Here is a 17,504-nt window from a genome sequence, read left to right as displayed (position 1 = left end):
GCACAGGAAGTTGTACTAGTGTCTGGCTGACTTTACTCGTGGCTAGTAGGATTTAGTGTGGCTCTTGAATATAAAAACAAACGAGCACCATTAGCCTCCCTATTATTTCAAAGGTAAATTATGGCTTTTACCAGTCTTTTTCACCTGGTACTTTTACTGCTTGCATATTGCAAGCTATCTGTTTTCTGAACTATGTTTTTCTTTACTTCCTGCCCTTCCTTTTTTTCTCTGCAAATTAAGAGTTTCTTTTTTATCTCCAATTTTTTTTCTCACATTGGATGACTTGAAACGTTTTCTTTTTTCACACATGACAAACAAGTATAATTTTCATGGTATCATTTCAATCATGATAAACACCTAGAAAACAAGTAAAACTGCAGGTGCTGGAATCTGAAACTAAAAAAAAATTGCTGGAATGTCTTCAAGCAGAATCTGTGGAAAGAGAAATCGGAAGAAGGCAGGAGAATGGGGTTAGGAGGGAGAGATAGATCAGCCATGATTGAATGGCGGTTTAAACTTGATGGGCCGATTGGCCTAATTCTACTATCTCTTATAACCTTATTTGACTGGATAGCACACAACATTTATTCACTGGCAACAAGGAACTGCAGATGCTGGACTTTCACTATATTTCCGTATATACCACAACAATAAACAATACCAATGAACATATACCATCTGTTAATGACAAAGTAGTCGCCTTTACTGGAAGAAGCAACGGGCACATTGGATGACCGTTTTGTAGACAGCTCCATTCAATCTGTGGAGGCAACCCGGAGCTTCCAGTCTTTGGGCATCACTGGACAACACAAGAGACTAAGACTGGGTACCTTCTAGGGTTTTGCCTTCTGTCTAGGCAAGCTGCAATGCATCCGGATAGAATGCTTGTACTGGTGGATGTGTAGAAATTGGCAAGAGTCAGAGGGAGATACCAATAACTGCAGATGTCCCTCTACAGTAGCTGCCTTGCCTGCTGAATTGCAACAGGATGTTTATTTGTTCAATTGGTAAGAGTCATTGGACACGTGGAATTTCCTCATTACTCTGAGGAATTAAAGGAGTTGGTATGTCGGAAATGTCATCTGTTCCATTTCTCTCCACAGATGCAGACTGGCCACATGTTGAAAACACTTGCGGGTCAGACAGCATCTGTTGAAAGAAATGCAGACCAAGAGACTGCAAATGCTGTCATCTAGAACAAAAAACAAAGAGCTGGCCTTTACCTCTGTAGATGCTGCCTAATCCAGAGAGTTCCTCCAGCAGTTTGTTTTTGGCCATAAAGTCATACATCGTGGAAACAGGCCCAACAACCCCACTTGCCCACATCGACCAAAATGTCCCATCTACACCAGCCCCATTTGCCTGCATTTAGCCAATATCCTCTAAACCTGTCCTATCTATGTACCTGTCTAATTGTTTCATAAACATTGCAATAGACCCTGCCTCAATTACCTCCTCTGGCAGAAAGTTCCATACACCCACCCCAATTTGTGTGAAAAAGTGATCCCTCGGATTCCTATTAAATTTTTCCCCCTTCACCTTAAACCTGTGTCTTCTGGTTCTTGATTCCCCTACTCTGGACAACAGATTCTGTGCGTCTGGCCAATCTATTCCTCTTCTGATTTTATACAACTCAAAAAGATCACCCTCCTCTTGCGCTCCAAAGAATAGAGTCCCAGCCTGCTCAACCTCTCCCTGGAGCTCAGGTCCTCACGTCTTGGCAACATCCTCAAAAAATCTTCTTTGTCCCTTTTCCAACTTGACAACATCTTTCTTGTAACATGGTGCCTAGAACTCAACACAATGCTCTAAATGCGGCCTCACCAACTTATTATATAACTTCAACATGACCTCCCAACTTTTATACAATACTCCGACTGATGAAAGCCAATGTGCCAAAATACCTTTTGACCCTTATCTACCTGTGATGCCACCCTCAAGGAACTATGTACCTGCACTCCTAGATCCCTCTGCTCTACCGTTCACTGTGTAGGTCCTGCCCATGTTAGGCTTTCCAAAACCTCTAATTTCTCTGTATTAAATCCCATCAACTATTCCTCAGCGCACCAGGCCAACCGATCAAGATCCTGCTGCAATTTTTGACATCCATCTTCACTATCTGTAAAACCACCCACTTTTGTATGATCTGCAAACTTGCTAATATTGCCATGTGAGTTCTCATCCAAATCATTGATATAGATGACAAATAGTAATGGGCCCATCACCGAACTCTGAGGCACACCACTAGTCATAGGCCTCCAGTTTGAGAAGCCAATTTCTATCCGTTCAGCTATTTCTCCTTGAATCCCATGCGATCTAACCTTCCAGAGCAGCCTACCATGTGGAACCTTGTTGAATGCTTTGCTGAAGCCCATATATACATCTAAAGCTCTGCCCTCGTTAACCTTTTTGGTCACATCTTCAAAAAATTGAATCAGATTCGTGAGACACCCAACTCCATGTACAAAAACCATGCTGGTTCTCCCGAATCAGCCCTTGCCCGTCTAAATGCATGTATATCCTATCCTTCAGAATACTCTACAGCAACTTTCCAACTGTTACAGCTCACAGCCTTTTCCCTGCGGCCCTTTAAGAATAGAGGCACAACATTTACCATCCTCTAGTCTTCCGGCACCTCTCCTGTATTTAATGACAACTCGTAAATTTCAGCCAGGGCTTCCACAATTTCCTCTCTGGTTTTCGACAGTGTCCTCGGATATATCTGATCCGATCCGGGAGATTTGTCCATCTTCAGCGTCAGGACCTTCAGCACCTCTTCGACTGTAATACTGACTGCTGACTGCTCAAGACACTTCCATTGACTGCCCCAAGTTCCTCAGTCCTCCATGGTAAAAACAGAGGAGAAATATTCATTGAGGACCTAGCCCACCTCACGTGGTTCCTCACAGAGTTGACCGTTTTGATTCCTGATGGCTCCTACGCTTGCTCTAGTTATCCTTTTCCCCTTTATGTAGTTAATATTTGTTGGGGCGTTTCATTTCAGTTACCTTCCAGTTGCAGAGAGGATGAGAACAATATCTCAGACTGCCCAAATGACTTAATGCGGTAGTTAGGTAGTACTTTATCCATCTTTGCTTGCAATGTGTTAATAATGAGGCTGTGGGACATACCGTGCAAACCAGACCATACAAGTAGAAAAATAAAACAGATCCAAGGTAATAACAAGCAGAAAAGGCAGAAAGAGTGAAAAAAATTAAAGTTGGAGATTTATAACAATGCAGGAGACCACAGACTGATAGGTCAGAGTGGGTATGGATGGAGAATTGAAGTGGCAAGCAACAGGAAACTCAGAACTCCTTCAGGCTGATTCCAGATGTACAGCAAAGTGATCATCCAATCTACATTTGTTCTCTCCATTATGGTCGAGGCCACATGGTGAACACCAAATGTAGTACACTAGAGTGTCATAAATGTCAGTGAATAGTCCGCCTTGGCCGATTTGATCTCCCGGTTGCTAAACACTTTAACTCCCCTTCCCATTCCCATACTGACCTTTTGGTCCTGGGCCTTCCCTACTGTCAGAGTGAGGCCAAATGCAATTGGAGGAACAGCACCTTATAGTCCGCTTGGGCAGCTTACAACCCAGCATAATGAATATTGATTTCTCTAACTTCAAGTAACCCTTGCATGAGTGGGAAGGGCCAGGTATTGCATGGAAAATGCTATGAGATGGAGATTGGTTGGGACAGGAACGAACATTTTTAAATCAGATTTTCAGTATTTGCATTTTTTAATTTTAATATCCATATGAATTTAATAATTTCAGATATCCAATCCTAAACGTGAGTATTGGTCAGGTTTGGTGTACAAAGAGATGAAGAGCATGGTTGACAGAGAGGTGGCATCTGTGGGCCACCTTTCATGGAGGGTTGTAAGGTTGAGCATTTGCTGAGTTTGTGTCTCCAACGCTACCTGAACAATTGAGTATTTACAATGTTTTATTTTGATTCATATTGCCAACATCAACACACGGTGAATGGTAGGGCTCTGGGGAATGTTGTAGAGCAGAGGGATTTTGGAATGCAGGTGCGTGGTTCCTTGAAGGTGGAGTCATAGGTAGATAGGGTGGTCAAAAAGGCGTTTGGCATAGTGACCTTCATCAGTCAGAGTATTGTATAGAAGTTCAGAGGCTGCAGTTGTATAAGACGTGGGTGAGGCCGCGTTCAGAGTATTGTGTTCAGTTCTGGGCACCATGTTATAGGAAAGATGTTATGCTGGAAAGGGTAGAGAGAAGATTTACAAGGATGTTGCCAGAACTAGAGGGTCTGAGCTCTAGGGAGAGGTTGAGTAGGCTGAAGCTCAATGCCTTGGAGCGCAGGAGGATGAGGGGGTGATCTTGTTGAGGTGTACCAAATCATGAGAGGAATAAATTGGGTAGATGCACAGAATCACTTGCCCAGAGTAGGTGAATCGAGGATCGGAGGACAAAGGTTTAAGGAGAAAAGATTTAACAGGAATCTGAGGAGTAACTTTTTCACACAAAGGGTCGTGGTGTATGGAACAAGCTGTCAGAGGAGGTAGTTGAGGCAGGGACTATCCTGATGCGTTAGACAGGCATGTATGGATAGGACAGGTTTGGAGGGATATGGACCAAATGCAGGCAGGTGGGACTATTGTAGCTGGGACATGTTGGTCAGTGTGGGCAGGTGGGCTGAAGGGCCGGTTTCCACACAATGATCACAGTGGCGCAGCGGTAGAGTTGCTGCCTTACAGCGCTTGCAGCGCCGGAGACCCGGGTTCAATCCCGACTACAGGTACTGTATGTATGTTCTACCTGTGACCTGCGTGAGTTTTCTCCGAGATCTTTGGTTTCCTCCCACACTCCAAAGACGTACGGGTGTGTAGGTTAATTGGCTTGGTGTATGTGTGAATTGTTCCTAGTGTGTGTAGGATAGTGTCAATATGCGGGGGTCGCTGGCCGGTGTGGGCGTGTTTCAAACTAATATTGAAATCGAGAGCATTTGTACACTGTGCAGCCTTCTCCTCCGGTTATCCAGGATCCCCTCCACTGTCTGCCTGCCTTGGGCTTGCTTGACATGATGTTGCTGGCCGGTGTGGGGCTGCGTCACTCTCTCTATGACGTGCCTTTGCTCCCTGGTGACTCCGTTGGGAGTGCGTATGCACCGAAAACGCGGGTGCGCATGCGCCCCCCCATGCAGCGGGAGATTTGAAATGGCGGCAGCGCAGGGCCGGTGTCCGGACGGAGGAGGATCCGGAGACCGCGATGGAGGGTCCGGGGGAGGACCGGAGCTCGAGTTCAGCGGCCCTGGGGAGGGAGAGGGGCCGGGGCCGCAGTACGGAACCGGTGTTCCCGGGGAAGAGGGACTGGAGCCTGGGGTCGAGGGGCCGGGGCCGGCGGAGGGGGGAACGGGGCCTGGGCCTGACTGCAGGGAGCCAGTGAGGCCGGTGTGGGCTGGAGATGCGAAGCCGGCCTGCGGCGGCGGCGGCGGGCTGGGCCCCGGGCGGCGCTCCAGTATTGGGGCGCGGCCCGACGCGGATCTGTCTGTGGTGTTCCCCGGACAAGTGACTCAGCGGAGCTGCTGCCGCCTGGTCTGTGAGCTGCTGAAACACGTCCTGTACCAGAGGCAGCAGCTGCCGCTCCCCTACGACCAGCTGGCCTTCTTCAGCAGGAGAGACTGCGGCCCGGTGAGTATTGCGGCGAGGGGAGGTGGTCGGCTGGCGGTAAAGTGGCATCAGGACCTGCGCGAGATAACCACTTAAGAGGTGTTTGCGCAGTAATCAACCAGAACCAGAAAGTCTCAACTGAAAAGCTAGACGAAATACTTTAGATTTAACGAACCATTGATTCAAAAGCAGTCTTAAATCATGCAGTGACGACGTTAAACGTATGGTTTGGTTCGCCGCAAAAGTCATTGGGGAAAAAAATGCTGGATTATGGGGGAAAAACCTGTTGTGAATGGGAATGGAATTAAAGGAGCCTCTCTTTTCACCCCATCAGCCGTCGCATACAGCACCTAATCCTTTGACATTTTCGCCTCCTCCAGCGAATCCCACCACCCACCCACATCTTCTAGGACCGAGATGAGGAAAAACTTTTTCATCCAGAGAGTTGTGAATCTGTGGAATCCTCTGCCATAGAAAGCAGTGGAGGCCAATTGATTGGATGATTTCAAGAGAGAGTTAGAATTAGCTCTTAGGGCTAAAGGAATCAAGGGATATTGGGAAAAAGCAGGAACGGGGTACTGATTTTAGATGATCAGCCATGATCATATTTGAATGGTGGTGTTTGCTTGGAGAGCCGAAAATGGCCTACTCCACCTATTTTTCTGTTTCCCATCAACACCCCTTTCAGCAGAGACTGGTCCCTCCACAACTCCCTGGTTTTCCCATTCCTTCCCACCCAAACCACCACCTCCCAGGTAACCGCAGGAGATGCAACACCTGTCCTTATACCTCCATGCAGCGACCCAGACAGTCCTTTCAGGTGAGGCAGAGGTTCATTTGCTCCCCATCTACTGTAACCGCTCTCGGCTTGGACTCTGAGAAATCAGCAAAACCAAGCGCAGACTGGGTGATAATTTCGCTAAAAACCTACGCTCAGTCCGCCTTGGCCTACACGATCTTCTGGTTGCCAAACATTTTAATTCCCATTGTGACACTTCCGTCCTGATCCTCCTCCACTGTCAGAGTGAGGGCCAACGCAAATTGGAGGAACAACACCTCGTATTTTGCCTGGGCAGCTTACAGCCCAGCGATATAAATACTGATTGCCCTAATTTCTAGTAACCCATGCTTTCCCTCTTTCCACCCCTCCCCCCACCCTAGTTGTCCTGCTAGTTTCACTGTTTGTATCATTTCGTTATGACCTCCTTTACAGCCAACAATAGACCATTGTGGTCTCCTTGGCCATCTGGCGCATTTATTCTGTACATTTTCATACCTTTAGTTTCCCTCTTCATGACTCCCAGCCTGAAGGTCTCAAACTGAGCAGTCACCTATTTCATTTCTCCAGAGTTGTTGCCTGACCTGCTGAGTTACTCCAGCGTTTGTATCTATCTTCTTGTTCAAGTTGAAGTCGGCCAAGTGTTCACTTGCTTGTATTCAGTCAGATCATGCCTGAACTCATCTTGGCTTCACCTGCTCTCTCCCATCACCACTTGACTTACTTGTTCTTAATACCTCAATATCCGTCTTGAGAAAATACATTAGCTTGTTAGCTTGAACAACATATTTGTGTTATAAATTTCTTGTTCTCTTTTCAAATCATAAGGTTCTTAACAAGCTTAAAGTTGGCCACTTTCATTTCAATAAATAGTTCTGTTGTTACATCGACTGAGGTCTATTGCAATCCCACTGACCCGCAAGTATCTCGACTAGATTTCTTCACACCCTGCTTCCTGAAAAGACTCTGTACTTACAATTCATCCATCTACGCTGCATCTGTGCCCAAGATGAAGTGTTCCATACCAGGACATCCGAGATGTCCTCATTCTTTGTTGAACGAGGGTTCCCCTCTCCCATCACAGATGAGGCCCTCACTCGTATTTCCTCAAAATCCTGCAGCTCCGCCCTTGCTTCCCCTCTCCCTGGTTGCAACAGACAGTCGCTCTAGTCCTTACCTTTCACTCTATCAGCCGTCACATACAACACACAATCCTCCAACACTTTTGCCACCTCCAATGGGATTCCACCACTCTCTCTCGTTAACCTTTTCCCCCATGTATTTAAAAGATTAATTTAATTGCTTTATTTAATTTCACCTGCTGCCGTGGTGGGATTTGAACTTGTGTCTTCAGATCAATGCCTCAGGCTACCCTTACAAGTCCAGTACCTTCACTGTGCTACTGTATCTGATCAGGACTGGGAGTTAAACATAGAGGGTTACTTGACAATCAGAAAAGACAGACAGGAAAGGAAAGGAGGTGGGGTGGCTTTGTTAATAAAGGATGAAATAAATGCAATAGAAAGGAAGGATATTGGGTTAAAGGATCAGGATAGTGAAACAGCATGGGTACAGATAGAGAATAATAAGGGGGAAAAACACTAGTGGGTGTAATCTATAGACCTCCAAATAGCTGTGACTGTTGGACAAAACATAAATCAGCAAATAGTTGAAGCATGCAATAAGGGAACAGCGGTAATTATGGGGGACTTCAACTTTCATATAAACTGGGCAAATCAAACTGGGCAGGGTAGACTAGAGAAAGAGTTTATAGAGTGTATTAGGGATGGGTTCTTAGAACAGCATGTAACTGAACCGACTAGGGGGGAGGCAATTTTGGATCTGGTCCTGTGTAATGAAACAGGACTAATTAAAAATGTCATAGTTAAGGACCCTCTTGGGATGAGTGACCTTAATATGGTTGAATTCCATATTCAATTAAAGGGGGAGCAAATTGAAACTCAAACCAGGGAACTTAGTCTAAATAAGGGAGATTATGAAGGTATGAGAACAGAATTGATTAAAGTAGATTGGGATAACAGACTAAAGAATAAGACAGTACATGAGCAGTGGTGTATTTTAAAGGAGTTAGTGTACAACTTTCAAGAAAAATACATTCCACTGAAGAAAAAAAGAGGTAAAGGAAAGGACAGCCAACCATGGCTAAGTAAAGTAATAAAGGATAGTATTCGGCTAAAGGCAAGGGCATATAAGGTAGCCAGATATAGTGGCATGACAGAAGATTGGGAAGCATTTAAAAGTCAGCAAAAAATAACAAAGACATTAATTAAGAAGGGAAAAATAGATTATGAAAATAAATTAGCGAAAAATATAAAAACTGATAGCAAGAGTTTTTATAGTTATATAAAAAGAAAAAGGGTGGCTAAGGTAAATGTTGGTCCATTGGAGGATAAGACGGGGAATTTGTTGGTGGGGAACATGGAGATGGCAAAAGCATTAAATGAATATTTTGTATCAGTCTTTACTATAGAAGACATTAAAAATATTCAAACGCTGGATAAACAGGGGGCTATAGGAATGGAGGAGTTAAGCACTATTAAGATCACTAAGGAGATGGTATTAGGTAAATTAATGGGACTTAAGGCGGATAAATCCCCTGGGCCTGATGGATAACATCCTAGGGTCTTGAGAGAAATAGCGGTGGGGATCGTGGATGCATTGGTGATAATTTTCCAAAGCTCTCTGGAGTCAGGAAGGGTCCCGGTGGATTGGAAAATGGCTAATGTAACACCTATAATTTAAAAAGGGAAGTAGACAGAAGGCTGGTAATTATAGACCACATCTGTGGTGGGTAAAATGTTGGAGACCATTATTAAAGAAATACTGATGGGGTATTTGGATAAACATAACTTAATTGGACAGAGTCAGCATGGTTTTACGAAGGGGAAGTCATGTTTGACTAATTTGCTTGAATTCTTTGAAGAAGTAACATCTCGGGTGGATAAAGGGGAACCGGTGGATGTGGTATACTTGGACTTCCAAAAGGCTTTTGATAAGGTGCCACATAAAAGACTATTACTTAAGATAAAAAATCATGGGATTAGGGGTAATATATTAGCATGGGTAGAAGATTGGCTTTCAAACAGGAAGCAGAGAGTTGGGATAAATGGATCATACTTGGGATGGCAATCGGTGACTAGTGGGGTTCCGCAGGGACCCCAGCTGTTTACAATTTATATAAATGACTTAGAGGAGGGGACCAAGTGTAATATATCCAAGTTCGCAGATGACACAAAAATGGGAGGAAAAGCAGGGAGTGAGGAGGATAGAAAACGCATGCAAAAGGATATAGATAAGCTAGGAGAGTGGGCAGCGACTTGGCAGAACAAATTTAATACTGATAAATGTGAAGTTATGCATTTTGGAAAAAAAAAAATCATAAAGCAAGTTATTTTCTAAATGGGGAGGAGCTGCGTGGTAATACAACGCAAAGGTACCTGGGGGTACTAGTACAGGAATCACAAAAAGTTAGCATGCAGGTGCAGCAAGTGATTAGGAAGGCCAATGGAGTCTTAGCCTTTATTGCCAGGAGGATAGAGTATAAAAGTAGGGAGGTTTTGCTGCAGCTGTATACAGTATTGGTAAGACCGCATTTGGAATACTGTGCAGTTTTGGTGTCCATATTTAAGAAAGGATGTACTTGCTCTGGAGGCAGTGCAGAGAAGGTTTACACGGTTAATTCCAGGGATGAGGGGGTTGACATATGAGGAAAGGTTAAGTAGGTTGGGACTTTTCTCATTGGAGTTCAGAAGAATGAGAGGCGATCTTATTGAAACGTATAAGATCGTGAGGGGCCTTGATCGGGTGGATGCGCTAAAGATGTTTCCGATGATCGGGGAGACCAGAACTAGGGGGCATAGTCTTAGAATAAGAGGGGGCTCTTTTAAAACTGAGATGAGGAGAAACTTCTTCACTCAGAGTCTGTGGAATTCGCTGCCTCAGGGAGCTGTGGAAGCAGGAACGTTAAATAAATTTTAAAAACGGAAATAGATTGTTTAATAGACAAGGGAATTAGGGGTTACGGGGAGCGGGCAGGGAAGTGGACATGAGCTATTGTTACTATAGTAAGACCTGAGTAATCTCCTGGACAAGGTTCGATCGCCTAGCTGGGGGTCAGAGAGGAATTTCCCGGATTTTCCCCCCAAATTGGCCTGGGTTTTTATCCGGTTTTTCGCCTCTCCCAGGAGATCACACGGTTCTTTTGGGTGGGAAGAAGGGCGATAGTGGGAAGGGGGTTGGGGTAGGATCAGCCATGATCGTATTGAATGGCGGGGCGGGCTCGAGGGGCCGGTTGGCCTACTCCTGCTCCTATTTTCTTGTGATGCCCGTTGTCATTTTAAATCTAATTCATGATTAATGGAACTTCAAGCCTTGCTTTGTTTTGGAGATTTGATCAAACCAACTACCTGTACAAGGATTTTGTGTTTTTAGCTCAATGACAAAAGGAGATATAAAACGCCTTTTCGTGATTTGAGAAATCCTCTTCCTATGATGAGCAAGGTAATACCAAGGAAAGGGTGTTTTGTAGGCAGTATGTGGACTTGTGATATGGCCTCTGTATCTAAAGAAGGATTTATTTGCTGTTGAGGTGATGAACTGTAATTTCATATTGGTTCCCAAGAAGGAGGAAATTGATTGAACAAAATAAGCTGATAGTCATCTTAAGTTTAGAAAACAAAGTGGTACTTATTGATGCTGAGAGCCGTTTGTCTCGTGAACCTTGGCAGCACTGCTTCACATGACCAGTATCTTAGTTTCAATCCTGGCCTCTGGGGCTATGTGCATGTAGTTTGCACATTCTCCATGTGTCTTCATAGATTTCCTCTCAGTGATCTGGTTTCCTACCTCATCCCAAAGATGAACATAGAGGAATTTGCATGAAAACAAGTACTTCGACCCAGAAAGTTTGTTCTATCCATGATGTCCGTTTAAACTAATGCCATATGCCTGCACTTGGTCGATATACCACCATTCCCTATCTGTTCATGTGCCTATCTAAATACCACTTAAACATGGTTATTGTATCCGCTTCCACCAACTCCCCAGGCAGCACATTCCAGATATTTACAAGTTGCCATGCCCATGGGCGGAACAGCGATACAGTTGCTGCCTTACAGTGCCAAAGACCTGGGTTCGATCCTGACTGAGTGCTGTCTGCACAGAATTTGTGTGTTTTCCCTGGGTGCTCCAGTTTCCGCCCACACTCCAAAGACGTACAGGTTAATTGACTTTGGTAAACATTGTATATTGTCCCTAGTGTGTAGGTTAGTGTAATGTATGGGGATTGCTGGTCAGCACAGACTTGGTGGGCCAAAGGGCCTATTTCTGTCCTGTATCTCCAAACTAAACAAAACCTTTAAATTTGCCCTCTCCCACACCTTAAATTTATGTTCTTTAATATAATTTAATTCTACCTTGGGGGTGGGGGAGGGGAGATAAGACTCTGACTATCTACCCTATTTATTCATTCCTTGCCCTGACTGCACACTTCTGGCTTTATTCGCTTATCCCTTAGCTTTTCAGTTTCTTTTCCCTCAAGATAGAGTTGCAGATGCTTGTATACAAAAAAATACTTGTGCCTCTTAAGCAATATTGATAATTGGTCGCACAGAAGGTTGCAGACGATGTGTGGACTATGACATGCATTACAGAATTTTTATTCTGCAATGCAACCATATCTTTAGCTTGTGTGGGAAGATTGAAATATCAGTTACAGTGGTGATTCTCAGATTGCTTCTATACAAAGATTTTGAACTGTTGGTGTAACTTATTAAAAGTGATTTAGAACAATATGTAAAAATGTATGTGCATTATGTATGTGTAAAGGATTGTTACATTCTGATCTTTTCTGCTTAGGATGACAGTTCTATGATGCCACGATCATTAAGAAATGTGCAAAATAATTGCAAGAAATCTCAGAGAATACTGCTGGAACTGGAAGAAGTTTTTCAGAATTTGGAGACACTGTTTATGTTGACACTGGTTCCTTGCATGCACATCCTATTAGGTGGCAGTGTTGTCAATCCAAAGGAAATGTATGAGGTCAACATGGAGCAAGTTGCCTTTGGTAGCAGTGAAGAGAGCTTGAAAACAATCTCGTGCATCCGTCAACTTTTTCACACACTCTTTATCAAGGATCTCTTCAATGAGCTGAAGTCTGCTCCTCTAATGAACACTGTGCTTCTTGTTCAAGCTCAAAGGAATTGTGGAATACAATGGTTTCGACCCAAACTAAACTACAGGGTTCCAACTCGCACCAGGAGGCTGATTATTAGCATGGCCAGTGACACCGTCAGTTTAACTTCAGCTATGGAACAGAGACCAAGCCACAACAATGATGATTACATTTGGTTTCAAGCACCCATAACAATCAAGGGATTTCATTATTTATGATCATCTTAGCTGCATCTTTTTACAGTAATTGTGCGGTTTCTTAGATGGGTCTTTTTACAGTAATTGTGTGGTTTTAAAGTTAAAGCAAGGCTTGCCTTTGGGCAATTTCTTGAACCAGTGGGGATGCTATTGTATTGATTTATTATCATGTAGTGAAATTCAGTGAAAAGCTTTTTGTGTGCTATCCAGTTAAATCATACTATACACGAATCAAGTCATACAGGCGCAACAGGTGGTACAAAGGGAGAACTTCTGGGGCAGAGTATGGTGTTGCAGAGAAAAAGTGCAGTTCACAGAGATAGGTTGGAAGATCTTGACCATGCCAGCAAGGAAGAGGCTGTTTCTGTGTCTGATGGTATGTTCTTTAAAGCTTTTGTATCTTCTGCCCAATGGAAGAGGGAATGACAGGGGTGAAAATGGCTGTTATATTGGCTGTTGCTGAGGCAGCGTTGAATGTATAAGGAGTTGATTTTGGGGGAGGTGGGGGTGTGGTGAGGCTGGGCTACCTCCACAAGTGCAATTTCTGGTGGACTTGGGCAGAGCTGTGCCAGACCAAGCTGTGATGCAAGCTGAGATCATGCCTTCTTTCTATGGTGCATCTGTAGAGTTGGTAGGAGTCACTGAAGATATACTGAACCTCCTAAGTCTTCTGGGAAATATAGGTGTTGGTTTGCTTTATTGGCTACAGGTTCTATATGGATGGTCCCGGACAAATTGGTAGGAATTTGAAGCTCTAGACTAACTGCATTTCAATACCATTATTGCTGATTGGGGCGTAACAGAATTTAACTTCCTGAAGTTAATTAGCTCCTACATCTTAGTGTAGGCCGTTTTGTCATTGTTCGAGATCCAGTTCATTACAGAGATGTCACCTGCAAATTTCTGATGTTAGAGCAGAATTTGGCTGCACGATCATTACTATACAGGTAGTATAATAGGGGGATGAGAATGCAGCCTGCGGGGCACCGATGTTGAGAATTAGTGTGGAAAATGTTTTGTCGCCTATTCACACGGATTGTGGTTTATGAGTTAGGAAGTCAAGGATCCGTGTGCTGAGGGGGGTGCAAACTCCTAGGACTAGGAGCTATAAAATGAGTTTGGTTGGGGTGATGGTGTTGAAGGCAGGGGCTATAGTCAATAAATTGGAGTCTTGTGGACATGTTAGAGATATTCAAGCTGAGTGTAGGTTCCCATTGTGGACCTGAAGCGAGGGTAGGCAAACTGCAGTCGACCAAGGCTGCCTGGGAGGCTTAAGTTAATGTACGCCATGACCAGATTCTTAAAGAACCTCATGATGGTAGATGTCAGACCAATGGACAATAGTCATTAATGCAAACTACTTGCTTTTGTAAAAACTTGGATTTTCTGGGGTGATCCGTCCGAAATGAGGTTAAACCAGGCCTGCCTTTGTGACAATACCTAATTAGAGATGTGACTGTTTAATTGCCATCTTGGACAGGAATACTGATTTTTAATTGTAATAATTACCTGATACTCTTGCTTCCTGAGTAACAGTTGCTCCCTGGACACCTGTGCTGAAAAGTATTGAGCATGGTTACCTATTTTGGAAAGTTATCCAGAGGGCAGGAATGGACTTGGCTTTGACACTCCAAGCCTTCACAATAAGGAGTTGATCGTTGACCAAAACACAAAGGATCAATCCCAAGAACAATCGGCATTTAAAATGCGGTCTTAAGAGGCTGCTCTTTACAATGCATTTAATAATAGCATTATAAAAGCTTTAAGTATCAATTAAAAAAAAAATAATTGCAAGTCGTATTGTATTTGCATCCAATTTTTAAATATGGTGCTCAAAATCAATGCATTTCTTTTTAAAATATCAAAACATGAAAAATAAACTTATTTATCAAAAAACCTGTGCTTTTGTGGAACTTCATTGACCACTCCTGAACTTGCAACTTAGTGTTCAAGATGATGGTGACATCTAAAGCTTCAGTTCAGATGGCAAACTTAGAGAAGTCAAATTGTAATGTGAGCACCGTGCAATGTGAACAGAGTGGAAGCAACATGATCAGAAATAGGATTCTGTAAGGTAATATTTATAATGGTTTGTGTAAACATAAGGAACCTGACCTATAGTTGTAGTTTGGCTGAATTTTTTCCTGTATTTTGGCTTCTGCGACCACCTCACCTTTATTGGTTGATTATATTCAGCAGATTATTAAGTAATAAGGTTGTGGAACATATCACATGATACAGTTCAAAAATGTAATTTATTAAATAAAGAACAGTACATTTCTCTTTACATTTATAATGCACAATATAATTATATTTGTAATTATGTTTACTATAATCATATAGTGTTATAAATGTAAACTGCTTATGACACAAATTTCAAAAGCACTTATATTATTTCTGTACTCTTCACTTTCCTTAGACAATTGGTTTTACTTGATGTCACAGAGCAGGGCTGCCCCTCTCAGGGTCCAGTGATCAGGTGACTGGATTGTTTTCATGCAGAGGGCAGTAATAAACATCAGGTCAGTGCGTTGGGGCTTTTTATAAACTGGACAGATGTACAGCTTGGGATCCTTTGGTGCAGTAGAATTGATGGCAAATATGTAGATGACTGGTAGCATTGTAAACAAAACCTTTGCAGTGGGCTCGGTCAGTCTTGTGTTTCTCCGATCCCAACCCGCTCCGTCAAGGTAAAGACCATGGATATATACTCCTTCCTACCAAGCAAGCATGCAGAGATTGAAATCAAAACATTTTCTTCCCAGAACCAGTGAATTCTACAGTATAGAGAAAGGTTATCTCAATTATACAGTACTGAAGGAAGCCACAGGTATAATATCTGTTCTGGGTCTTTGGCAGAGTTGCCCAGATAGTCTTACTCTGCTCTTTCTCTGTAGCCTTGCCATTTTTCTTCTTGGTTATAGTTCTACTTTTCTCTTAATGCAGATTTATAAAATCTGCATTAGACACAGATGACTGGAGATAGTATATGTGGCACCTTTATTAAAGAAAGGATAAGCCATGAAATTATGGGTCTGTGAATTGAATATTGGTGGTAAAGTAGTTATTGGAAAAATCTTGAGGCTCACGATTAGGCTACATTTATAAAGCTAGAGATTTAACTAACATTCCAGATCCAGGGTCTCGATTCGAAATGTGAACCATCCCTTTGCTTCCACTGATGCTACTTGACCCAGCAGCTAGTTTTTGCTCCAGATTCCAGTATCTGGTCAATTGTGCCTCCATTAATCCCCCAAAAATAGTAGTGGGGGGGGAGATCCTCCCTGAATTTGAGAATTTGTTAGGATTTTTAAAAGAAACCGAATGTGTTGATGAGGGCAGTGTGATTGATGTGATCTACAGGAACCTCAGTGAGAACCTTCACAAGGTATCCGTGGGGAAATTGATCCAAAAGGTTATATCAATGGACCCAAGACAAATAAGATTCAAAACTGGCTGTGGGCAGCAAAAATATTGGTTAAGGATTGTTTTGGTGATTGGAAGCTTGTGACAAGTGGTGTGCCACAAAGATCAGTGCTGGGACCTTTTTTTTTTGTCTCATACAATATCAATTTCATAATATGGAAAGAGGCAGGTGTTGCATTTCTTGTGGCTGCCTGTGCAAGTGTAGAAGTATACCTGATAAAGGTGAAAAGTGTGAACCAGAACATCCTGGTGGAAGAGGTTCCTTCAGAATGCTGAGAAAGGCATGTTAGGTGGTGGCAACAGAAATTAACCATTTAATATGGAGGCTGGTAGGATGGAAAGTGACTACAGTGGGAGTGATAATTCTGGATATGAAGAGACTAGGGAAATATAAACGTATTGATATTGTACTGATTATTCCAGCTCTGTCAATTCCATATTACCAATGCTCTCATTAGTTTCCCTTTTGGGCAGCAAGTAATTTGGCATTTTATTTAATGATTTAAAAAATTCAAGATTCATTACATCGATTGGCTACCCCTTTTCTGCTTGCTAGCTATATCCTACTTAGTATAGATTTTCCTCTTATAATTCATATTGCTCTGTCTAATTACAATTATTCTAATTTCCTTGTGTGGGATCTTCAAAAATATAGATTCAAACATCTTCCTTAGTAGTGAAAGAGTTAATGGCTATTAACTTTGCATGATGGGATGCTTGGCCATTATGCTTTTGGGGCATCTCTATTGTTGAAGGTGAAGGACTGCTAATTGCTCATAAGGATGTGTCTGGTAACTGAAACTTACAATCCCTGGAAACCACAGGAATAATAAAATGGTAGAATGAATGGACAGGATGAGGCTGAACTTTGGGTCCTGAATAGCTGATGTTTGCAAAATTGCACCAGGCAGGATAAGACTATGCAATTCTTAAAAGTCTCGAGCAGTGCATCCTGTTATCCCTGGGAAAGACGATGGACAATGCTCTCGTTAAGATTAGGATGTGGTTAACTGTTGACTATTTGTGGGAGTGTGAAAATAGGACCTTCTGTGGTATGATAAGGGTCCTTACCTTCGACTAATGACTTATTTGACTTTAGGGTGACAAGTATATTGTGTTCTAATACAATGTGATTGATTTGAAGGAAATGTGTTAAACATTCTTGCTGCAAATTCTGTATAAAAATGCTGCGAAAATGCTGTATCTTTGAGTGGAAGCAGGGGAGTGCTGAGTATGGTCATACACCCTTAGCACTGATCCC

General features: G+C 42.9%; 2 protein-coding genes across 2 annotated transcripts in view; one reads left to right on the top strand and one right to left on the bottom strand.

Moving 5' to 3' along the window:
* Positions 1–5,193: 5,193 nt before the first annotated feature.
* On the top strand, positions 5,194–17,462 carry mad2l1bp (MAD2L1 binding protein). The gene is made up of 2 exons (XM_078399963.1): positions 5,194–5,667; positions 12,302–17,462. The coding sequence occupies exons 1-2, from the start codon at positions 5,194–5,196 to the stop codon at positions 12,836–12,838; spliced, it is 1,011 nt and encodes a 336-aa protein (XP_078256089.1). The 3' UTR covers positions 12,839–17,462.
* The window catches only part of LOC144593844 (dynein axonemal heavy chain 8-like), a 624,642-nt gene continuing 622,329 nt past the window's right edge, over positions 15,192–17,504 (bottom strand). The window contains exon 93 of the mRNA XM_078399962.1: positions 15,192–15,534. Coding sequence (XP_078256088.1) covers positions 15,247–15,534 — 288 coding nt within the window. The 3' untranslated portion in view covers positions 15,192–15,246. The remainder of the gene's footprint in view (positions 15,535–17,504) is intronic.

The sequence above is a fragment of the Rhinoraja longicauda genome, chromosome 5 (assembly GCF_053455715.1).
Source record: "Rhinoraja longicauda isolate Sanriku21f chromosome 5, sRhiLon1.1, whole genome shotgun sequence".
In the NCBI taxonomy this organism is placed as follows: domain Eukaryota; kingdom Metazoa; phylum Chordata; class Chondrichthyes; order Rajiformes; family Arhynchobatidae; genus Rhinoraja; species Rhinoraja longicauda.
The sequence above is the reverse complement of the archived record's forward strand: the minus strand, read 5'-3'. Positions and strand labels throughout refer to the sequence as shown.

What these genes read in the sequence shown, in the direction of transcription:
- mad2l1bp (XM_078399963.1), top strand. Translation starts at nt 5,194, where the DNA reads ATGGCGGCAGCGCAGGGCCGGTGTCCGGACGGAGGAGGATCCGGAGAC. An exon ending in GCAGGAGAGACTGCGGCCCG is followed by an intron (nt 5,668 to 12,301) that starts GTGAGTATTGCG and finishes TTTTCTGCTTAG; the next exon opens with GATGACAGTTCTATGATGCC.